The sequence below is a fragment of the Melospiza georgiana genome, chromosome 4, assembly GCF_028018845.1.
Source record: "Melospiza georgiana isolate bMelGeo1 chromosome 4, bMelGeo1.pri, whole genome shotgun sequence".
NCBI lineage: Eukaryota > Metazoa > Chordata > Aves > Passeriformes > Passerellidae > Melospiza > Melospiza georgiana.
In genome coordinates, this window is record NC_080433.1 from 7153261 (window position 1) to 7178168 (window position 24908).

Genomic DNA, 24908 nt, shown 5'->3' on the forward strand with positions numbered 1-24908 from the left:
TTTACATTTCATTTTAAAATTGCCTGTGTACACTGCTTCTTCTCACCAACACCATTAGCAGATAAAAGGAACAAGCAGCGGGTCACAGACGCCACAAGGTGGCAATAGTTGAAGAGCAATTTGTTTCTGGAGGAAGAGCTCTGGGGCTCGCAGTGAACCCTCCCCGGGCAGCACTGCTGTGCATTAACCTTGGCACTCACTGAGGGCTCTGTGCCCACCAAAGCTGAGGGGCTCCTGTGTGGGGTGGGGGGTTCACCTCCCCCCTCGGAGCAGGATGGAGAGCATGGCAGAGCTGCTCAAGGTCGGCCCAGCAGTGTTGTTTCTGCCTCATGGTTTCAAGGACCAAAACTTGCAGCATGGAGCAGAGAGGGTTTGCACACCCCAACACAGAGCCTCTGAGCCCTGGCTCTGTGTGCCAAGGTGGGGTTTGCTGGGTCAGAGCCTCTCAGGGGTGTTGCTGTGCCAGCATCCTGTGTGAATCTGCAGCACCTGATTTGCCCGCTCAGGAGAGGTCTCAGCCCCACAGCACCCCTAGATCCAGCACAGAGGTGTTTCAGTGGATGGGAGTGCCTGATTCCATCACAGGGTGAGACAGGCTGCCAGCTGATTAATCCTCAAACGGTGTTAGATCCTGTATGACCTACAACCACAGCAATGGGGTTTAGGGCTCTGTAAGGCTTCTGATATGGTCGTTCCCATCACTTTGGCCTCGAGATGGAGAGGTATGAGTTTGATGGAGGGGCTGTTTGGTGGATATGGGACTGGATGGATGGTCATCGCCAAAGAGTTGTCAAACATTTCATGTTCACATGGAAACCAGTAAGGAGAGGTGTTCCTTAAGGTTTTGTACCAAAACTATTTCATATTGTCATCAGCAACACAGGCAGTGGTTTCTAGAGCACCCTCAGCAGGTTTGCAGGTGACACGAGGCTGAGTGGTGCTGCTGATGTGCTGGAGGGAAGGGATGCCTTCAGAGGGACTTGCACTGGCTTGAGGAGTGGGTCTGTGTGAACCTCATGAGGTTCAACAGGGCTGAGTGCAAGGTCTGGCATCTGGGTCAGGGCAATTCCCAGGGACACCATGTAGGGGGATAGACCATAAGCAAATAAAGGTGGTATAGAAAGTAATCTTGCCCCCTAAAGAGTTGCAGCTGGGTTAGTTATTAAGGATTAGGAGCAGGCCTGATGTTAACAGGCCACAGCTGTAGCCAAAAAGAAAACTGTTATGAAGGAGTGGATTGGTGGGAACTGGAGTCAGTTGGCTGCTGTGAGGACAAGGAAGAGTCAGTGCCTAGAGGAGCTGCCAACAAGAAACATCCAGGAGGTACAAAACTCTAGCAATATGGAACCCTTGCAATGTAATGACAATAGAACTCTTGCACTATAATAACAACACCATCCCACTGGAATGGGTGCTGGGGGCCTGCATGAGGCAGGAATCTCCACTGCCCTCCCCAAAGGGACTTTAAATGAGAGTTGGGAGCTGATGCACCATGCTCAGTGAAAGGCAGCAGAGGAGCCATGTGGGAGCCCATTTGTGCTGAATGTTAAATGTAAAATCTATGTTAATGCACTGGGGTTTGGCACTCTGTGCTGTCCAGGAGATGGAGCTGGGAACATGATGCCCTGGTGAGCAGAGGCTCTAGGAAGTGGAGGTCTCAGAGCAGCACTCCATCTCTGTGGGATGCAGCACATCCACTGCTATTCCTTGGGGCTGGCAGCAGCACCTGGCTGTGCCAGGTGGCCTTGGGCTGCTCAGGAGCCTCTGCCTGTGCTTTAGTCCTGGGGGAAGGAGTGAAGGCAGCAGGACCCCCAGGCAGGATGGGACAGATCACATCTGTGGTGCCCTGGGCCAGAGGGACAGAAAGGACAAATCCACAGTGAGTCACTGGCTGTCATTGATGCTGTTCTGTTGTCCAGCCAGACCGTGGTGGTTGGGCAGATTTAATGCAGACAAAGGTTCCTTCTAACCCTGAGGCAAACCCCATTCCCTGCAGGGTGTCCAGCCCAGTCTTGGCTCTCCTTACAGCATCAGGGCAGTACATGAAGGGTGGATGGAGATGCAGGAAGGGGATACCCCACTGGTGCTGCCAGCATCAGGCCAGTGAGGTGGAGGTCTGTCAGTTTTGAGGACGGAGCCATCACCAGGAAAGAGTCAAGAAAACAAAGGGTGGATGATGTCACCATTCTCACCAGCCAAAAAGTGAGGCAGGGATGTGGCAGTGGGGAGAGCTGGGCACTGAGGGCCTGTGAGGAACTCAGGAGAAGGGAAATCAGGGGGGAGCAGAGGTCCACCTAAGAGCAGAGCAGTTTACACACATCCCCTGTGCAATGATGAATGGAGACATGAGATACAGTCGGTGAATGCTGAAATCTCTCGGGATTAAATGATTACATTAATCTTTGCTTTCTCTAAGCTGTGGTAATGGCAGTAGCCACATGCTGGTTCCGGTCCAGATCCATCCCTGCTAACTTGCCAGTGACCCCTTGGGGAGCTGGCACGGGCTCACACTGTCCTGACACACAAATGCCCCCCTCACCCTTCTCTAGCTGGCACCCCTTTCACCTGATGTCTCCAGGGCAGTGCTGGGCATGGGGCAAAAGCAGGGCAGGGATCCTGTGGTGTGGGAGCATTGCTGCCAATGAGGATTTTTAAGGTCTCCTGGATGATTTCCTTTGCTGGAATGCACATGCAGTCTGTATGATTTGCTGAACCACCCTGGGGCAGGAAAGACCCTGCAGGCCACCTGAGGGTCAGTGGATGGCAGAACTATGTGGGGTGGCCTTTTCCATCCACCCCAACCTGAAAATGACACTTCTCCTGGGTGTGCTGGTGATGGACACAGCCTGGGGACATCTCTGCCCATGGTGATTGTTGCCAGTCCAGGCTGGCCCTGTGGCCAGGCCCTAGCAGGAGCCATGGGCCACCATGGTACTCTCACCTGTCCCTTGCTGGGCAGAGGTGGATGAAGCTCTTCACCCCGTGCTTGTTGGTAGCTCCAGGGGCAAGGGTGGTGTTGTGAACACTTTAACATGAAGTTACTGCCCTTGTTATCAGCTGGGTGTAACAACATGTGCATGGAGGGGATAGAAAAAGCTGATGGAATTCTTTTGAGTTTTTTAAAACCCAGAATTGATGTTTACACACTGGAGCTAAATTATTTATACTCATAATGTTATAGGTTTCACATCAGTGGCTTTTATTAGCAGTCGGCGGATGAGAAATCATACCTGACCTACTTGTACAAATTCCTCTCGTGCCTCTCTGCGATGACAGCGTGGCAGGACGGAGTGCAGGTGCTTACCCCAGGCCAGTGTGGGGATGCTCAAGCAGTGGGAGAGCCAGTGGAGGGAGAAGAGCTATCTCAGCAGCTCCTACGAGGCATTTTGCTGCTTTAGGTTTGGGGGAGAACATGCACAAGGGGGTTATTTTTGAAAAGTCTCGCAAAATGCTGGCAGCATCTGTTTCTCTAAGAGGACGTGGCCCCATGGGTTTTTTCTAGGACTGTGCCCCCTCCCTTTCCCCAGAGAAGGAGAAATGCACTCCCCAGCAAGGCCTCAGCAGAGGGGAGGCTTTTTGGGGAGAAGGCTTCTCTAGAGGAGGGGTGGCTGCATCAGGACCCCCCATCCCCAAACCCCTCTGATGTGACACACTGTGTTTCCCCTGAAAGACTCAGCCAGCCGTTTCTAAACCAACATGTCACAGGCACTTGAGATGACTTTCTTCTTGTCTCACAATTAATGCATTTTTTATAAAGCCCAGGCTTCAGTTTCCTTTCATGTTACCAGGAGGATATCCTTTTTCCTCTTCAGCTTCAGAAGGATGTTTTTCACCCAAAGCATTAATCTCCAGAGTCCTGTACCCAGGGCAGAGGGATGCACTGGCTGACAGGCCCAGCAAGAAGCAGGAGCGTGGCTGAAGCTCAGGTGTGGCTGCTGCCAGAGTCACCTGCTCCATCCCAAAGCTGTTCCAGCAGGTGAGCCTGCAGCTGGCAGCAGCACATGCTGGTGGCTCTGCAGCACAGATGAGAATAGTGCCATGCACATCACAGTACACAGGAACATTTCTTGCTCAGAATTGTACCTTAGACTCAATTAAGGTGCTCCACTTAAATGTTGCAAGAACAGTGTATTAAGCTGGTCCCTGTTTTTTAAAACACAAGCCAAACAAAGCCATGCTTTAACATCCTGGCCTGCATCAGCAGGACCAAGAATGATTGTCCCCCCTGAACTTGGCACTGGTAAGGCCACACCTTGAATCCTGAGGACACTTTTGAGTTCCCCACTACAACAAAGACATTGAGGTGCTGGAGCAGGTCCAGAGAAGGGAGAACAGAGCTCAGGGGCTCGGCCCAGAGAGAAGGAAACCTTAGAGTGGCATTTCAGTACTTAAAGGGGGCTTGTAAGAAAAATAGAGAGGGACTTTTTACTAGAGCCTGTAGGGACAGGACAGGGGGCAGCAGTTTTAAACTAAAAGAGGGTTAGATTTAGATTAGCTATTAAGAAAAACAATATTACAATGAGACTGGTTTACAGTGAGGCTCTGTGACAGGTTGCCCAGAGAAGCTGTGGATGCTCCATCCCTGGAGTGTTCAGGACCAGCTTGGACGGGGCTTTGGCCAACCTCATCTTGTGCAAGATGCTCCTGCCCATGGCAGGGGTTGGAGCTTTCGAGGTCCCCTCCAACCTAAACCATTGTGTGATCTGTGACCGAGATGCTCTTCCAGCACCCCCCAGAGGGGAGAGCCTGCACTGGCTCCTGTCACAGCACACAGGATCTGTGCCAGGCTCCAGCCGATCCGGGCAGCCCCTGAAATGTGAGGGAAGCTCTCCTTGGGACTTTTACCACCAGTGCTTCCTGTATAAAGCCAAAAAGGTGTGGTGAGCTGCTGCTTCACTTCACTTCACTGGCTCCTTGGAATTGATGGAAGATTACCAGGAACATGTTTTTGCAGGAAGTATTTTCTAAGGCTAAACATTTGATGAGGGTGTGATAATGAATTACCAAGCATATATCTTTGCAGCTACTCCAACCTGTGAGTATTGGTTTGTCCTTCCTGTGTGTTGTTTCCATAGAAGCAGAGCTTAACCTTTTAAGTGCAGATTATAAAGGCACCTAATTCAATTAAAATTAGACTTCAAGCATATCAGTTTGTAATGCTCAAGAGTTATTACATGATTGGATATAGATGTTGTTGTGATTGGCAAGGCCAGTGTGGTTTCTGGCTGAGCCAGCTGGAAAAACAGCATCCTGGTGGGAACTTTCAGGGTTTTCCTATGTGTAGTCCACTGGTGGCAAAGGAATTCCTCTAAAATATGGGAATCCAGCATAGAACACAGGAACACACTTGCAATTAAAGTTATTTATTGTAGGTTTTCTTTTCTGAACTGACAAAGAGGATTTCCCAGAGCTTGGTAACACGACACAATGTTATACACCATTTCACAACTAGTCCCTTGTCGCTTTATTAAGAACATAGTAATTTAAAAATATCTAAATATTTACATATTAATAAAACATATATACAGAAGATTGAGACATTTTTACCTAAATATGGAATGATTTTTTTTTCTTCTCTCTAATAAACCCTATAAAAAGATTTCTGAAGAAAGTCTGAACAGTAGTCACAGTAAGTAAACACAAATGCAATCTTCCAAATTTACAAAAACGCTGATTTCATTGCTGAAGGGTTACAACACAACGGACCGGTGCCCCCTGCCCAATGCAGGCAACTCCAAGCCATGAAGGAAGGAAAGACTCAAAATTTAAGGTTTGCAGTGCACATTCAATCTATTCCACAGTTTCAGAGAGAACATGGTCATTCCTAAAAGTCCATGGAAGGTGGGTGGGGAACAGCTGGGAGCCTGGTTTCTCAGGTGCCAACAGAACAAACCGTTCACGTTGGCTTCAGTGTTATTTGTGGGCATTCTGTGACACCTGAGAAGCAGGCATTAGGATTGTTAAAAAAAGAGGTTGAACATTTTTAAAACCATCCCACTCTGTAATAGCACTTCTGTTGAGACACTCAAAGGCCAAATAGTTTCAAAAAATAAAAAAAGTACCTAAGATAAGATACACACAGGGAAAGGAAACACAATGGCAAAGGCTCCAGCAAGCTCTCCCTCGAATTGCAGGACACGTGCTCAAACTGCCTGGTGATCAATAGGTGTTGCAGGTAAGACCTTAAGACCTTCCAGATTTCTCTGTGACATTTTTAAAGTGAATTTAGTGCTGATGAAAGGTGCAGAAATGAAGGTTTGCAGGAGGGGCCACACACAGTTTTACCTTAGCCCTGACCTGACCCTTTCAGTGTGTAAGAGGGTAGTGCAATTTCGTGATCGATTCACTTGTCTTAACTGCTGAGATATCAATACAGTGCCAGCTGAAAGGTGACTTGTTTTTTTTAAATAGGTGAGTATTGTTGCCAATACTCAGTTTTCGGGGGCTGAAAAATCACAGTGAGCAGACCCTCTTCTTAGAAAACAGAAAAATAATACATTTTGAAATTGAGGTGATGAGCAAGCTGGGGGCAACAATGAGGGGAAAATTACCACCTCCAGCAATCTGCACTACCAAGATGCTCAAGAGCCATCCCACTAGGACCACACAAGGGAAATTGTTTGAGGAACAGCTTCTCCTTGCTATAACTAGGAACCTGGGCACTGCTGGGAGAAATCCTCCTTTATTCCCTCCTAAACCCAGTAAGGACATTTTAATCAGAGCTGTGTGTGACTGTCATTGATACCACAGCAGCCAGGAAAGGAAAAGTGGGTCTGCAGAAGCAAAGAGCTTCACCAAGTCAGATGCTCTTTAAGGCCCCAGGGTTCATGGTGGAGAGAGAGGCCACCCTGGTCCCTGGGGACAGGAAGAGTCACAACTTCTTCGTGGTTTAAGATGAGACACTGCTGGCAAGCATACAAACATGTGGAAAAATACAATCATGGAGGAGAAACACAGGCAGGAGGATGACCTCAGAGTGGGTACCCCGCTAATTCAGTAATGCATGGGATGCAGAGGGAAATCATCTTAATTAAGATGAAGAACAATGAAGAGATCTGGTGGTTCATTACTTGAGGTTACATGGAAAATACACAGACTTGTAAGAAAAACTGTATGGATGCCCATGTCTTGTAGTACACTGAAGTTCTTGTGCTGAGCTTGCAGGAACATTGCTCAAAGGAGAGGATGTTTCTATCTGCTAAGAACACTGATGCAGGATGTGAAATTCAAACTGAAAAATCTGGGTTTGCATCTATCAGATGGTCTGTTGTGGTGTCAAAAAGGTTACCTGAAGGGAGAAAGAGTTTGAAGGAATCAGTTAAAAAAATGTAACTGGTATCAGTAATTTGAAACAAAAATTTAGTATTTTAGAATTATGGAAATAATGTATTTGAGTTTTAATTTTAATTAGTGATGAGGCTGAACTGCTGGTGTGCACACAGGCAGTGCTGCTGAATTCCATTTAGAGTAGAGCTCAACTGGCTAAAGAAAAGCAAATTAAATAGATTTTTTTGAATACAAAATTTGCCAGCCAAGTTTTTCACACAACATACAGTGCAGCCCACTTCAGATGTAAAGCACTCCATTAGTCTTCAGCACAAACTGCACTGCTACGCTCACCCCTTTGAAGTTTAGGTTCTGAAGAAGTGAAAAAAGCACCCCATGAATTTTAAACCTTGAGTACATACTTTGGGATCTTATTTGGTAAAAACCCCCACCACTCCACAGCAGTCTAAATGCATATAAGAGAGAAAAAAAAAAATATATATATACACATACACTTATAAAAGGTGCACTGTATGATTATATCCCATCTTTTAAAAAGCACTTTAAGAATGTGCTTTTTCTAAATAGAACAATGAAAAGATGGACAGAAGAATTACAACGAGGGCACTAAGAACACAGGGCAAAGAGGAGACAGACATCAATCAGCCTAAGAGGCAAATACATCCCAATGAAAAGGGAAGACTCATACAATCACACATTGAAAGGATAAAGATTTATATTACAATAAAGGATTTATATTTAAGGTTTTGGAAAAGGTTTTTTTTTTTTTCCTTTTCTTTTCTTTTTTTTTTCTTCTTTTTCCCCCAAGTTTCATTTTCTTGATATTGTATTTCAAGAGAAAAGGAGACAACCTACATAGAATTGGATTGTTGCTGTTTTCTTATCATCTGTTTCTTTACCAAGAGATTGCTCTCATCTTTTCACAAAGCTCTATCACCCCTAGACCTGAGGATTGGGATGTTAGTGTTGCAGCTTTCGTTAGGGATATCAAAATTCTTTCTCATCTCAAAATTAACCCCAGAGTGGAGAAACTACACAAACTCTCAGCTTGGCTGTGGTCCAAAGCACGGGTAAGGAGTGCTGCCTCATGGCCCTAAACCTGCCTACATCTTTCCAATCCAATTTACAAGATGAGGATTCAAGGAAAAGGCGTTGCAGCTGTGTTATATTTGTTCTCACATGCAGAATTTATAGGTTATGCCTTCCTTTTGTTTTTCTTTGAACCACAAAATCCCAATGCTTTGGGTAAATTGTACACTGAAATAAGATGAGCCTTTTCACAATACCATCTTACACAGAAAGACTCTGAAAGGTGCCACATCCTCATCCTGATAAAGATCTATCTCACACCCTCCAGGTATCCTGTATCACCAAGAAGCTAATCAGCCTTTCCACTGAGCCCACGATAATTACCCCCAGAGCTGTCTGATCTGTCTCAGCTCAGCTCTGGACACAGCCTGCAGCTTTGCTGAGGTGCAAAAGCTGGAACTCTCTGAGACCTGAGCTTTGGTAACATTTTTTAGGGACAATTCTTTTAATACTTTCTTGAGATTTATCTGTCAATGAACCAAAGTTCCCAGCAAGTTTAACTGCCACAGTTCTTCCAATTTACTTTAAACACCCTTCAATCAACAGCCTTTAAAGACAAGGCCCTCTTAGTATAGAGGGTGATTTTAACACAGGAGCATCATTTCTGTTCAGGAGTGCTAAAATATAATTGGGAAAAATGTCTTAGCTTTATGAGGCTTTTCCAGCTTCATTATTTTTACCAGGCTTTTGAGTTCCAAAAGAGGTTTCTGAAAACAAAACATCCCCTGCTCTCCTCAAATCCCAGGACTTTGCTGTTTGTGGGCACAGAGGGAGCTGCTTCAGACCTGGCTGTGGGCACTGGCACCAATTACCTGCACTCAGAGCCTGGTCCTGCTGGCACCAAAAGAGAGACACCTCCAAACACAAGTGCAGCTGCCCTGGCCTTCCCTCTGGAAGCAGCTCTCTTCCCACCAGTGATGGAGAGAGGTGAGAGCAACCACACCTCTGACTGAGGTGTCCCAAATGAAGTGTCAGCCAGAGGCTACAATCCAAAATCATACAGACTGAGACATTCCAGCAGTGATAGTCCACATATGCCCAGATCTCCTTCATAATGCCATTGGTGTCACAGGCAGGACTGACAGAGCTGGAAAGGCAGATTTAAGGCATCTGAGATTTTCCTTGTTTTTTGGCATCAGTGCTTATCACTGATTTAAATATTTCTCCCTGGGTGCTTTTGCTTCACAGTTTGTTCAGCTATTGAAGATCAAGAGAGGAAGTGTTCATGCATAGCTCCCATATCCCTCTATCTTTTCTCCCCATCCAGTCTCCTGCAAGATCCCCTCAACCAACCCCATTCACTCTGGTTTTATTACACCAAAGCACCAGCTTAACCACTGATCACAGAGTTACAGGATCAGCTAGGTTGGAAAAGATACTTAAGATCCTGCACTGCAAAGTCCACCAACAACCACATCCCCAAGTGCCATCTACCCATCTTTTCAACACCTCCCAGGACTGTGACTCCTCCACTTCCCTGGACAGCCTGTCCCAGTGCTCAACAACCCTTTTGGGGAAGAAATTTTCCCTAATACCTGAGGCCATGATTTATCTGGTATTAGCTGTCATCTGCAACCAAGGCCCATGGCATGAGGCACTGCACAAACACAGTCAGAGAGACTTTTCCCCAAAGGTTTTTCAAGCTAAACAGAGAAGACAGCTGAATAAATTGCATGCAGACTCTCTTTAAAGAACCTGTCAAGCACCCTTTTGTAAAACCAGCTGTACTAAAACAGGAAAAGACCTCTGTAAAAATCATATTACACCTCTTTTGCTAGATTCCTCGATGCAAAGCAGCTATATTTTGGTTCTGTCTCATGATTACTGTCATTATACTGTCTGTGTATCACTTTAAATAATCTGCTTCCAACAACAGTATGATATTACACAGATCTGTCCTATAAAGAGGCACTGGCACACATATAATAATGGGTGTGAGTCAAATTCTTGGCTCACAGCCTGTGAGCATCACCTCCCCCCCAGTGCAAACTGCAGCGTGGTTTATTTAGGCATCCTTCCACAGGTAGTGTGGAGCAGTACACATCACACACAAGCATTTCAGCTCCAAAGCTGCATGCATGGATGCTCAAAGGTGTACAAGCAAGCAGACCACAGGGGTGATCTGCAGTGGAGTGGAAAGGGAGTCGCCTTCTCTACCACTACCATCCCAGCACGTTCATCTCCAACCCTGATGTACAACCTGAGCAGTGACTACAGAAACTGCTCCAAGAAACCCACAGCAAACTGTTCATTCTGCTCCAGAGCAATGAGGAGATAACACCACACACATTAACAACCTTTATTAGGGAAGGGAGCGGAATTGCTTCCCTCCCTGATAAAAGAAACCAACAGGATGTTGCTTGGAAGGGACCTTTCAAAGCAGAGCTTCCTGCACCTTTCATCCCAGCCGCAGCCTGCCATGTTATTGAGCAGGAAAGCAGGATGGCAGCTCCCAGGCAGCGTGTGCTCCCAGCCCCCCCTGGGTCCCTGCCAGAGCCAGACTAAAGCTGCTTGTCCTCCCAACTGCTCTGCTGCTCCTATTCCTTAGTAACTGCACGTGCTCCACGGCTGGCAGCTGCTGCTCCAGCACACAGCGGCGCCGTGTGAAAGCTCCTCCGGCAGCCCTCGTGCAAGAGAGATTAGGGAGTGCTGGCACAGGAGACGGATCTGTGATGGGCACCAGGAGTCTCCCGTGCTCCCCACAGCTGTCAGGTACAGTGTGGTGTGCTCAGAAACCCAGTACCAGCCCTGTCCTGCTCTTCCAGCAGTGGCATTGCTGAGCTCCAACCACCCTTTGTTGTTAAATGAAATAACACAAAACCGCACTATAATCGATGACGTTATTTGTCTGCCCAAGATCCTCTCTCCTTTGGGATAAGAAGCAGCATCTCAGTGACATTACAGACTTTGAAATGCAGGCTCTGGCCCCACTGGATTTTCAGAGGATGGCAGCTCAGCTCCTACCATCATGGCACCTACTGATGGGCCAACTCTTAATGTGAGGGTGCTTCAAATTTCAGTCTCAGTCTGGTGATTTCAGCACCAAATTCAACAGTGTGGAAAAATGTTATTTCCCACTCTACACAGCTGCACAGCCAAGCTGCTGCATAGCAATTGTCAGGCTTTTAAGGCAGGGTGGCTGCACTTCAAGAATAAGTAAACTAACACTTAACTAGCATGTAAAAATGTCTGCAATCCTTCTGTGAGTCCAAGATATTATGGCTAATACCACCAACAACTCAACAGATGTGACACTACAAGTGATTGTGTTTGTCCCTACCAATAACTCTGTTAAGAGATAAAAAATACTCCCAGAAATATCAGGGATGAGCACAAGTCACTACCTGGCATAAGAAGTGTAACTTAGAGGCCTTATTAGGTTTAGCTGCTCCCATGGACCTTGAGGTTTTATGAATATGAAATTGAGGGGAAAATTGTACAATTCTGATGCATTTGTTTTTTAACACAGACCATTCAAAACTTTAGATAGCAGAGTCCTATGTGCAATTACCCAGCTGTACATGGCAAGTCAGGATTATTGAAAAGTGCTTCTGTGCCATAAATAAACAAAAACACATATGGAAGACTGATAAAAATTTTAATGCGTTTTACCTGTTTGTAGTAGAGAAATGTCCGGCTTCTCATCACAGTCAGTTGCCTCTGCTGATTACAAATATAAACAAGAAATCTCATTACTTTTACTGAATATGGGAATGTGATTAAAAAGCTGCAGACTGTGAAGTGATTTTGCATTTTCTATCTACTTTCCTCAGCTGCAAATTTGCAAGTGCTCTGTTAAAAACTCACTGCTTGGAGGAAAAGGTCATATAATAAAATGCAAACTTGGAAGAGGGAGTTGGGTATTAAGGAGCAATTGTACCAGCAATGGGATGGAGTAACATTTGTTCTTTTTCAGGTTTCAGGATGTCTGTATGATAAGAGGAGTTGTTATCACTTGATAAAGTCACAAGAAAAGTCCCCAGCGGTCCTTAGAGGAAGAGCCTTGCAGGCTGAACTCCACCCACCCACAGTCATCTGATGGCTGCAGGGAAAGGAACACTCCCATTTCTGCACCCAAACCCATGACCACAGGCAAGCCCACTTTGCAGGGGACAGATTTACTAGGGCAAAGTGTCTTCAAAAACGCAGGTGGGTGCCCAGTGTAATTAAAAAAGCACTGGCAATTAATGTGTATATACACACATGCTTTCAACCCACAGCTTATGCAAGAGCATTTGACTTAATTTGGCCCACGGTGAAGGGAGGCTAAAAGCCTAATTTGTTCATTTTGTGTTTGCCAGAGGCCAAGGGAATGCACAGACATAGCTTGCCTCACTCAGCAGATGTGCAGGGACTTGTTAGGCTCTAGTACCTGGGACGTGCATGTGAACCCTGAGTAAATCAAAGGTGTGTAACAGGAAATCCGTGCCTAACCTAAACAAGCCCTATTCAAAATCCTATTACCTTTGTCTTTTGGCACTGCAGCATGATATTTAAGGCCTTTGAAGCACAATGAGATCTTTGAGAGCACTTCAGCAAATGAGGTGTGGTCATACAGGACAAGCCCATTATCACTGAATCACAGAATAGTTTGGGTTGGAAGGGATCTTAAAGGTCACCCAGTCCAACCCTCCTGAAATTAGCAGGCAGAGAGCTTCAACTAGATCAGGTTGCTCAGAGCCCTGCCCTTGAATAATTCCAGGGATGGGGCATCCAGCATCTCTCTGAGCAGCCTGTGCCAGTGTAAAAAATTGTAAAAAATTCTTCCCTGTATCTAATCTAAATCAACCATGTTGTACTTTAAAATAATCATTCCTTGTCCTATGAACTACAATGTACAAGGTCAGTGTGGTGGATGTATATCTGCTCACATCCATTCACTGCACAATACCCACAGGGATCAAAACCAAGGCTAGAGATAAACTAAGCAATTCAGTTCACCTCCCACTTGAGACTAAGCTAACTGTTCTGATCATCTTTATCATGGCTCTGCACATGAGGATGTTCAGTTGTTGCCTTCATGATGATAATGTCTAATCCAGCTCCTCATCTACATTAATTTTCTAATGTAATCCCAACCCTTGTCTCTCCATCCCTGGTCCAAGGGAGTGCTGTCTCTCCCACATGCCTGGATGTCAGGTTAGTTTTTAGCTATATGCTCTCAGTTCTGCAAAATTAACCAAAGAAAACAAAAACAAACTAAAACCCTATTATCAGGCAGCTTTCCTCCCACAAAAGGTTTAAATGCAGAGCCCCGATAAATTCATGGCACAGACTTGCAAGTGACTCAGTGGAATTGAGACTTTTCTCTGCTTTCTGTGAGAAGGTGCCACAAATTCAGTGCCTGGTACAGCTCACTGTGAAAACCTTGAATTTTGGAAGGAACTAAATGGGAAGAGATCACCTAGGCAGGTCTGAACCTGGACCAGACTCTCAGTGGTGGAAGGATTGGATGTGCAAGGGAGGAGACAGCATGGTGCAATGAGAAGGCAAAACTCACCAATGGGATTTACATGGCTTTAAAAATCCTGTCAGTCTGAGGCCAACTTCCAGCAATGCTGTGAAAAGAACCTGCACCAGGTGATTCTGTGGCACAACTCAGCATACAAGGACAAAGCTGCATCTGCCCTCTTGGGTAAAAGGGAGCCAAGCTATGAAAAAGGGGGAAGCTGGATCTGAGTGCTGGCAAAGGACTGGAGAGCCTTTCCTCTATGAATATCAGCCAATGGGCTGCCCACTGTAGTGACAGCTTTTCTAGAAATTTCTGCAGCAATTTGTAAAGTAGATCCAGAGATGTGGCCACCTTTCTGCCTAACTCTTCCTACACCAGAGGAAAGCAATAATACAGAAAGAAACAAATGGAAACAAGGAACTTCCAGGAGGTAAGGACTTGAGTCTCCAACTCTACAGAACCAGAAGTTACCTGGCCATTTTAATATGGCAGAAGACTGACAAATGAGGTTCAGCTCTCCACCAATTGTTCCAGTCTCATTCCTCATGCCAGCACAAATGTTTATACAGTCACCAAGATCAGATCCAGTTAAAAACTGACAACATGGCCACAGGAATGCCTGTGCCAGTGCCAGCAAGGGAGTGGGAGCACAGCAGATGCCCAGAGAGCTACTCACTCTTCTCAGCAGCTGCCAGGATCTGTTTTATGGAACTGGATGTGTAACTGCAGCTCCAGGTGAAGCTGGAAATAACACAGGGGGATGGCAAACATCTCGACCTCCTAACATGGGTATAAACCACCAGTCTCTTACATGTCATTCCAAGAAGAAAGGAAGGTTTGCCTTTGACAACCACACCCACAGACTGCCAGCCAAAACTCACTGTCCTGGGCCAGCTTTCAAGACAAGGCAAGCAGGAAGAGAGTCTACTGTGGGAACTCAGAGCCTCCTCTCTGTCCTTTGCTTAGACAGAGTGCTGCAGACCTTGCAAAATAATGCTGGTAATCATTTCCCTAGATTCCCCCCAGATTGTGTGGCTTCTGAGGTGCATGTCTGTCTGTTCATGTACACTTGCTGCTTTCCTGGAAAGAAGTACACATGTGCTCAGGGCTGGGAAGTTGAATACAGCAGTTACTATTTTATTATTGCTGGTTTTTATCTAAAATACTGGCCACAAACACACTATATACCACATGCTGCACTTCATCTTACATCCTTCCTGGCCCTGTCTGTATTGCTAAGCAAAAATCAACCTAATCTCTTGCAGCATGTAGATACTGTGTCAAAAGCAGAAACCAGGGAATCAGAAAGCTGAAGAAAAATGGGAACAAGTAAAAAACCTCCTGCAAAACAATGGAAGCAGCAGTTTGAACAAGGACATGGGAGAAAAGCATATTCCCAGGGAAAAATAATAAATAAAAATAATTTTTTCCTCCTTCCCCACTATTTTACACTGCAACAAAGTAATGTTAATTTTAAAAAACAATTAAAGGATGAAGCATCATGGCATGCAATTCATTTAAATAATTTTCAGCATGTTTTCCAAAACTGCTGTATTTTCCTTTAAGGAGTCAGGCAATCCAAGGTTCCAGGTTAAGCACAAATAATCACTTGGCATGAACAGCTCATCACTGTGGCAGTGTTAGAACAGAATCACAGCATATCCTGAGCTGGAAGGGACCCACAAGGATCATCCAGCCCCACAAGGATCATCCTGCACAGGACAGCCCCAGGAATCCCACACTGTGGTAATTTACACATTATTGTTATTACATATTACCCCACAGCATCAGCTTTCCCACGGATAGCTGCTGTGGAATAATGGCTCCTGGGTTCTTCAAAACATAAAAAGGGAGGAAGAACTTACTGTGGGAGATGTGTGAACCCTGACCTGCTGCTTATTAATGGATGGAGAGTTTAGTAATCAAAAGGCTCGAATGCAGTGCCTGCACAGAGGTGACAGGAACAGCCAGCCAGCTCCCTCTGATTTTCCCCATGTAAGATCTCTGTGATAATGGCTGACTGTGTCCCTGTGAGCTGCCACTGGCAAGGCCACCACACACCTGCTCGTGTTCTCTTGTGCAGGGTGAAGGGACCACGCTGGGGCAAGCCCAGCACTGTAAATTATGAGGCAGTTTGCATTGTAATTCATGCTGCTTTGAGAGGGGAAACCCATGCACACACACTTCCTTTGACTTCTTTCCTTCCAGGGCAACTTTGCATCCCATCCCATCCCATCCCATCCCATCCCATCCACCAAAACAGTTCAGCTCCTCCTCTGGGAGAAGACAGACCTGGCATCACGAAGCTGTGCTCCACTATGCTCTGCTGTTGGCATGACATGGGACCAGCAGTCAAGGCTGAAGAATATTATCATATCTTTAATTTTAATTATAACATCTGTTTGTAACATTAACCTCACAGTCTCTTCTCCCCTTTGTGACAGCTAACTTGTGAAATTTTGAAAAGACTGAACAGGGCCAATAAAAATTTAATGGCAGCGGCAGCTTTATTCTCAGATCTAACAAATAAAAAAACACTACCCAAGTCTCAGATCTCAGGCAATAATCTAAAAGAACTAAGAGCAAGCTGAAGGAAAATAAATAAATTTAAAAAATAGAATATTCCCAGCTATGAAAAATATTGTCATTGATTCAGAATGTAAATGATTTTTTATTTGGCTTAGGATAACAACCTTTCAAAATCTACACGGGGGAACTATTTTCTAGAAAGCAGATTTTTTAAGTGGTTTTTTTTATTAGCTTTTGAAATAAGGAGCTTTTTCAGTCCCTAATTCTAGGAGATGAGCCAAATATGGTAAATAAGGTTGAAGCTGGGCAGCATCTATGATCTAGTGATCATAATTTCATTTAATTTGGAAACACTCATGGGAGTACACCCTATAGAAGGGGCTACAAAAAGCAGATCCACCCCAGTTGTTTGATAGAATTCTCTGAAATTATTACTGTAATTGAAAGATAGAGCAGGATTTACATTTTCAGACTGAAATAATGTTCCACAGGATAAAGTGGAGAAGGCTGCTCATGAATGCAGTGTCTTACTGTCTGGTTTGAAATGAAAAACTCATCAGAGGATGCACTGAATGGTTTGGGGGAAGGCAAGCAGGATGAAAAGCCTGTCCCTCCTCTTAAATACTTCTGCTATTAAAATTTAGCCCAACACAGTGCTGACTAAAAAGTTGTCTTGTGACCTCTGAAATAAATGGATCATCTTAAGCTTTGCCCATATAAAGCCTGTGCATTATGACAAACCAGGAACTGATGCAGATAAATAATGAGATCAAGCACCAGGGAGACACATTGGGTCAGAAAGTCCTGGGTGAAGTTGGATAATTGGTGGCTCAGATTTGTTCTTTGGGCACTTTAGCCTACCCCACAGGATCAGCTGCATGTTCCAGTGAGCAAGAGGAGACAAAACTCAAAGAGAATGACCTGGGAGCATGGACACTGGACACTTGCTCAGCTTCTGCTCCTCTGGCCACAGGCAGACTGGGAGAGCTCAAGAGCTCAACCAGAAGAGTGATGAATCCCACATCCCAGTGGCTGCAAGTCCCATAGTTTTCAAATACTTAAAAGCCAAGGTTTACAACATGAAGTCCTGGAAGAGCTTCTCATGTTTGCCCTCCACTCCTGTTTTGGTCTCTAAATTACACACAATTTTGGCATGGTTTCACAATAAATAGAGAAATTGTGCATAATTCCAACATCACTAGATCTATTTCAGGATAAAGCTGCTGAGGGCTGAGAGTCTACCCTACCAAACACCACAACATCCTTCCCTTGGTCCTACAGACCTCCCCAGGCATCAGCCAACAGCCAATGCTGGACACAAACTACAGGAATAGATGGATCTGTTGCCTGGTCAGCTCTAGATTCCTCATATCAGAAGCTCAAAATTGTAGCAGGAAAGTACCAACAAATCTTATTTCAACAACATGAGGATGTTACTGCAACCAGCTGTCTGCTCCTGCCTCTCTGTTCCCATCTACTGTTTTGCTGTCACAAAGGCCTGGGAAACTTCTTAGCTCCAGTGCAAGGTCAGGCTGGGCTGGCTACAGCCACCAGAGGAGATGGCAGTGGCTGGGAAGGTGCCAGTGGTGTGTTCAGCCACTCCTGACACACTGAAAACAGCATGTCTGCCTGTGGCCACGTCAGAGAGAAACTGGGGCACTTCAGGGATTGGCCAGTAAAGAGCACACAAAAAAGAGCTTTTCTACCAATCTAGGTATTGTGCTGGGGATTTTTCAACAAATAAACTTGAGGGGCTGCTAGGTGCACTGCTGCTCACTGTGCATCCACACAGGGGTGAACAAGTTACCTTCCCTCTGCAGCACAGACAGGGGAGCTATCTGATTCTGGCACACTACTCAGCTTCACTTGTTTTCCTTCATAGTCTTGCTAGCTTACATACAATATCCTCTGCTTAGATTCTGCCATCCTGAGCAAGGACCAGAGATAGAGGTGGCCCCATTTGAAAAGCAAAAGCTGAATGTCATTGTCATTTTAATTAATATCCTGCGGAGGCAAGAAGAAAAGCAAATAAAAAAGGATGAAAGAAAATAAAAATCAAAACAAAATTAGGTCAATCCTCTTTCCTGAGGGATCTTGTACAGACAACCCAAGGACCCTCTGATCCCCACATCCTGCACTGCACCCTTCACCCTACTGTAGCCTGACATCCCACTTCCACCCTCCCTTTGGTCCTGGGGAGGCCCAAAGGCAGCTTTGGAAGGGGCAGAAAACAATCCTGTTGTACAACACCAGTAATCTGACACTGCCTTTAACAAGATTATCTCATATCCCTCTGTCCTCCCTCCCCCAACACACAAGAAACCCTTTTTAAGGCCAGTGCTGGTTTGTTTCTCTACCCTGGGAAGCTTATGCTACTGAATAATCTGCACTTTTGTCCTCCCCCTGTGTTATTTCTGTCTCTGGGTGTTTCTCATTTTCCTCTGTCTTATGCTTTTCCCTCCTGGCATTAATAATGTTGTGGAGAATGATTTCAGATGCCAGCCTTAAGTGTGTGTTTCAGAAATGCAGCTCTGGACAGAAAAGGTTGGCCCTGTGAGACAGGGAGATGGGGAGGACATTTCCTGTGGTCTCACTCACCACCAGGGTGAGCATCCCCTGAGGAGCCATCAGGTTTCCCATCCCATGGATGCTAACAGGCACTTAATTGTGCTGATGGGCAGAAGGGAAGAGGGGAAAAGGCAGGCAGCTAAATACAGGAACAGCAAAGGACTGTGTTTAAGGAGGTGGCACAAGTGAAGTGCCTCAGACAGCAGTGTCAGATATACCCAGGGCAAGAAATACAACCCTGAGAGGGCCTTAAGAAACCTGCAGGCTGAGAAAGGGGAAGTGAAGCCTCGTGTGGAGAAAGCCCTTGTAGGACTGGAGGGATGAAGATGGGAAGGAGACTAGCTATGGTTGGTAAGGTAATTACATGTCTCCTAATCAGTAACACTGCTTTCCCAAGAACCCCACTGGGATTTCCAGGCTGCACACTGAGGGCTCAGGAGCCAGGTGCTGTCAGGGTGAAAGCTCAGCACTGAGCTCGCTGCAGGCTGGTCCCAAGCATCCAGGTTATCCCAGCCCAGGCTGAGCAGCTTTGCAGCAAAACCCTGCCTAGATTACCTGTCACTGCTGGCAAGCTGCCTCCCACGTATTGCAGAGCCTTGCTGGCACAACCAGGGTGGGTGGCTGCCTTTTCTTTTTTTGTTTTGGTTTTTTTTTTTTTTTTTCTGATTCTTTCACAAGGAATGTGAGAAGACTCATCTATTCTTCCAGACACATACAGTTTAGAGGGAAAGGTCACTTGGGTTATGTCTTAACAGTACAGTCAGTGGCTTGTCAGAATAAATAACACAGAATTAAAAAACTTCTACTTGCAACCCTGGATGGATCAGCTAATTTCTGGCAAGAAGAGTCTGGATAATAAAGGAAAGGAGACAACATTTGAGAAACACTCAAACTTGTCTGTAGAGACAGCTCCTAAACCTGCTACCATTCCAAACCCACAAAACCTGCTAAAGTGTGAAGAGTTCTAATTTTCTAAGTACAACTCTACAGTCAACAGGAAAAATACTTCTGTGGATACAAAGACTCTAAGCTTTTAATCTTCCACTCACATGTTGTAACTCATATTTTTATACATACCTGAGCCTCTTTTTAATCGTCTTCTTGCAAGTTTAATTTGATCCTGAAGAATCTGGACCCAGTCCCTAGGACCAGGAAGTTTATCCACATGGTTAGCAGTGCAGTATTTTTCTGTAAAGACTGAAATAAAAAGATACCAGATTTTTGAAACATGTCACCAAAAATGGAGAAAAGGAGTTGGGAGAGGTTGTTAATCAAAATATATGAAATTATTCAATTATCAAACAGAATTTTAATGGAGGATTTATTCTCACAAATGTAGGATGGTGAGACTAAAGCCCAACTCAGTGTTTCACAAATTCACCATTCAGAAATGACTTGGCTGCATGAATATCACAGGAATGAAATCATTATTGCATATAAAAGCCTGTCCCAGAGAAATGTTCTACACCTGATGTCTTCATGAAATTCACACAAATGATTACAGAAAAATAACAGTGCATTTAGAACTGAGTTTCAGATGTGGCAGGCACTTGTTAATGCTGGCTGCCATATGGTACAGATAGAGAACTGAAGATGTGGTCATTTGGTGGCCTCTTGGTCAGGCTCCTAAGGCTGCAGGCAAAGTCATGAAAGAGTAAAGTCTCACCTCTGTGGAAATCTCCACAGTTTTTATGCTGCCAAACCAGATGGAATAGAGTTTTTATAAAGCTACTAAAACAAAAAGGCACTATTACTGAGAAAAATAATACCCTACAGGTCCAATTTTGTGTTTTGTAAAAAAGGTACAGAGAGAGTCAACATTATCTTTAAATCCATATTTTCAACAAATCTAACAGTGTTATACCAAAAATACAGAATTCTAAATGGAGTGAAACTGATGCAATTGATTTTCATCATGCAACTGAGAGGTATGCAAAAAATAAATAAGTGCAGAAATAGAAAAACTATTCTTGCTGTTAGTATTGCTATTGTAAACTTGGTCAGAGGTCTCAGAGCCCAGTGCCCAATTATGACTGGCAAAAAAAGAGAGAAAGCTGGTCCCAGCTCAAGGGATTTGTAATCCTTGAGAATAAGTACCACACAAATGGGATTGGGAAACAGGCAACAACAAAAAAAAAATCATTATTTTTATACACACACTTTGAAGCAGCACTACCTGCTAATTATAAGAGAACCAAAACTCTTTCCATGCTAACAGCTTCACAAAACCATGGCAAGGCAGGCATCAGCAACACTTTGCTGTGCACTCTGATCTACAAGGACATCAGACCAACTCTGAGGGCTGCCCACAGAAGTCAACACATCCCCAGACATTCACAGTGCTTGATTTGCAACAAACATCATCTTTGTGAAGGTAGAAATAATCTTTCCCTTCTGAATCCTTGTGGTATCTGACACAATGGGCACCTGATCAATGACTTGTGACTCCTACTTACTTAAAGCAGGCAACTGCTCAATGTGTGCTTAGAGAAATAACAACAGGACAAAAAGGAATGGGAATGCAGCAGCAAGGAGGCAGGAGAATTGGGACCTGCCCAAGAATTGGGACCTGCCTTTTCCAGTCCACTCAAGCTGTATGGTATTAACAGACCCTCTCCCACTGAAACATAGACTGGCTTGAATTTAAAGGGGACTTCAAAGATCATCTAGTCCAACCCCAGTGCCATAAGCAGGGACATCTTGCACTTCCTCAGATTGCTCAATGCCCTGTCCAAGCTGATCTTAAACACTTTCAGGGCTGGAGCACCCACAGCTTCTCTGGGAAAACTGTTCCTAGAGTCCCATCATCATCAAAAAAAAAAAAAAAAGGCTTCCTGATGTCCAACTAAATGTACCCTCTTTCAGTTTAAAGCCACTGTCTCTTTGTCCTGTCACTACAGGCTCTGGTAATATATCCATCCTCATCTTTCTTAAAGCCCCTTTACTATTATTATTATTATTATTATTATTATTATTATTATTATTATTATTATTATTATTATTATTATTATTATTATTATTTTATTTATTTATTTATTTATTTATTTATTTATTTATTTATTTATTTATTTATTTATATTAAAAGGCCACAATAAGGTCTGCTTTAAGAGCTTTCTCTTCTTCAGGCTGAACCACCTCAGATCTCTCAGCCTGTCTCCATAGCAGAGGTGCTCCAGCCCTCTGACCATCCTGCAGTCTCCTCTGGAATTGCTCCAACAGGTCCCTGTCCCTCCTGTGCTGTGCCCCCAGAGCTGGTGCAGCTCTGCAGGTGGGGTCTCACCCCAGTGGAGCAGAGGCACAGAATCATGGCCACAGTTCTTGTGGATTTTTTGTCTACCAGTACCCCCCAGTCCTTCTCTGCAGGGCTGCTCTCAATCCCTTCATCCACCAGTCTATCCTGACACTGGGATTGCCCTGACACAGATTGGGCACCTTGCACTTGGTCTTGTTAAGCACCAGGATGTCACATGGCCCATTCCTCCAGCCTGCCAAGGTCCTGGATGGCATCCCTTCCCTCCTGTCAACCAAGCACACCACTCAGCCTGGTGTCATCTGCAAACTTGCTGAGGGTGCCCTACAAACCAGAGTCTTTGTCATGGATGGAAATATTACATTGTACTGGTCCCACTATGGATCCCTGAGGGACACATCACACTTATATCTGAACACAGCTCATTGATTTCTGCAGGGAAGGATTTCACTGGCTGAATTTCTAGTCAACAAATCAAAGGAAAAACAAGTGCTTCTGACTAGTTTTATTTTTTCATCTTTTTTCCCCATAGTTCTGAGTAGAAGACTCACAAGAGAAGCTGATTGCCCAGGAGAAACACTGCAACTGATACAAGTGCCACTGAATACCCAAAGCCAGAAGAGAGAATTGCTCCCTGGCTAATCATTCTGTTGCAGAAGCATTAAATTACTTTTAAGGACAGCAGTGAAAATGTTTTCAGACAGGAAGAGTGATTTTCAAGCAAACAGTCCCTCCTTTAAATTCTCTGCCCATTTTTGTCATTAATGTAGCTTTTTGTATCATGGAAAGGGACTGAAAGTGCCACTAAAGGATGTCTGGGCACGTGGTAGAAGAATGTCCTAATGATAGTAATGCAAACAACATGATGTTGTTCTTGTAGAGATTTCATAGTGGCCCAGTTATTTCTTGGAATAAATGAAACCACAGTGTGTGACAGCCCAGCTCCCTGGAGGGAAGAAGGGTGCTATTGGAGCCACACTGAGTGAGGACCCACAGGACATCAGACCTTGGCATCTTTACCCCATCACAGCTTTTAGGGACAGGCTTCCCTATCAGGGATCAGGCAGCAGCATTTGGGCAATACTGTAAATGCCAATAGAGATCCCTGTTATGGCAGTGGTACCCAGTAGTACCATCACAGATTAAATTTTTCTGTTGGAACTACAAGTCTCTTCTTTCTTCTCTTAAACTCAAGGGAAGAGGTTAAGCCAAGCCTCAGAATTTGCTCCACTAGTACAATCTCAGCTGCTGAGAAACATCACTCTCTGCAGTGTGTGAGAAACATCACTCTCAGCAGTGTGTACCAGCTGCTATTTCAGTAGTCCTGTTGCATTTACTGTAAAACATTTATCAAGTGCTGTAGAGTGGGTTTTTTTGAAGCAATTTTGAACTCCTCTTTCTTTCATTTAACTTATTCATTAAAGCTTTTAAAAAACAATGAGATACAGATAGAGAGAATTCAGACAGATTTTTGCAGATTACTGAGCTCAAGAAAAGAAGGTACAAAACAGTGTTTGTGATTTAAACCTAAATACAAGCATAACTGTAAAAAGTCTGTCAGCTGCTCTGTAAGATACATTAGGACTATGACATAGGCACAGCACACACTTTGCTGCAGAACTGCACACTTGAGAGGGTCCTCTGAAGGCCTCCATGCCCAGCCTGCTGCTCAAAGCATGGCCAAATAGATCATAATGCTCTGGCCTGTGACCAGTCACATTTTCAGTATTTCCAGGGGTGGAGGTCCTGCAGCCCCTCTAAGCACCTACTGCACTGCTCAGCCCTTATGTTGAAAATGTTTCTCCTTATCAAATTGCAATTTTCCATGTGTTCAGTGCCTCTTGTGCATCTGAGAAGGGTCTGACTCCACTTGTCCACACTATCCCATTAGGCAGCTGTGAACAGCAGTGAAGTTTCTCCTGAATCATCCTCTCTCCAGTTCTCTCAGCCTGCCCTCATTTGATACTGGAGCAGGGAAGTGGTGAAGTCCTAAGTCTTGGTGGTCCCTCCACTGGACTCAAGCCAGTTTGTCAATGGCTTTCTTTCATGGGGAGAGGGGCCCAAAAGTTGGCAGAGGTGGTTGCAGAAGATTTTCCTGCCTCCTTTTGCTGCCAATGGACTCAGAGAAGCTCTTCTTATTGCCCTGTGTCTCCTAAGTTAGCAATCTGTACCTGAGAACAAGTCACAGCCTCTAAAATAAGCTCCACTCTTAGAGCTTATTTTTGGCCTGTCTTTTGGTAATGTGGGTATTGTCCCTACAATATCAGATTTCAAAATAGAATCTAGTTCAGAAACTCTGGCCTAATAATATCAGCTCTTTATATGCTGTCATCACAGAGTTTGAAGGAACATGTGCTCTTCTGGAAGCTAGACAGCAGTGACTGCTAGGAAAAATCCACCAGCAAAAGGTGCTCACACCAAGAAATTTGCTCCCCCAAGAGGAGACCACTGCATTTATGAGCATCAAACTAATCTCATGCCAGTATTATCTTTCTCCATCTCTCCCCAATCCAGCCACCAACTACTGAAAAATTTACAGAGCAGACACAGTCAAATAAAGCGCAAGACTCAGAACCTTGACTGAAGTGTATCAGTTACACTGTCATTATATTTTCAAGATTTCTTTGCATCTCTGATATCTGGGGGAAAAAAATAATTATCTTACATGAACACTGAGTTTCCAACCTTAGAGCCTGACTTCAGAAACCAGGATCACTGGCTTAAAATTACCAC

At 44.7% G+C, this 24908-nt stretch overlaps 1 protein-coding gene across 1 annotated transcript in view; it reads right to left on the reverse strand.

The window, feature by feature from the left end:
* Nucleotides 1–5372: 5372 nt before the first annotated feature.
* The window catches only part of BEND7 (BEN domain containing 7), a 47458-nt gene continuing 27922 nt past the window's right edge, over nucleotides 5373–24908 (reverse strand). Inside the window, exons 7-9 of the mRNA XM_058022686.1 lie at nucleotides 20003–20122; nucleotides 11989–12039; nucleotides 5373–7288 (exon numbers count right to left, since the gene is read on the reverse strand). Of these exons, the coding sequence (XP_057878669.1) occupies nucleotides 7227–7288; nucleotides 11989–12039; nucleotides 20003–20122 (233 nt within the window). The 3' untranslated portion in view covers nucleotides 5373–7226. The remainder of the gene's footprint in view (nucleotides 7289–11988; nucleotides 12040–20002; nucleotides 20123–24908) is intronic.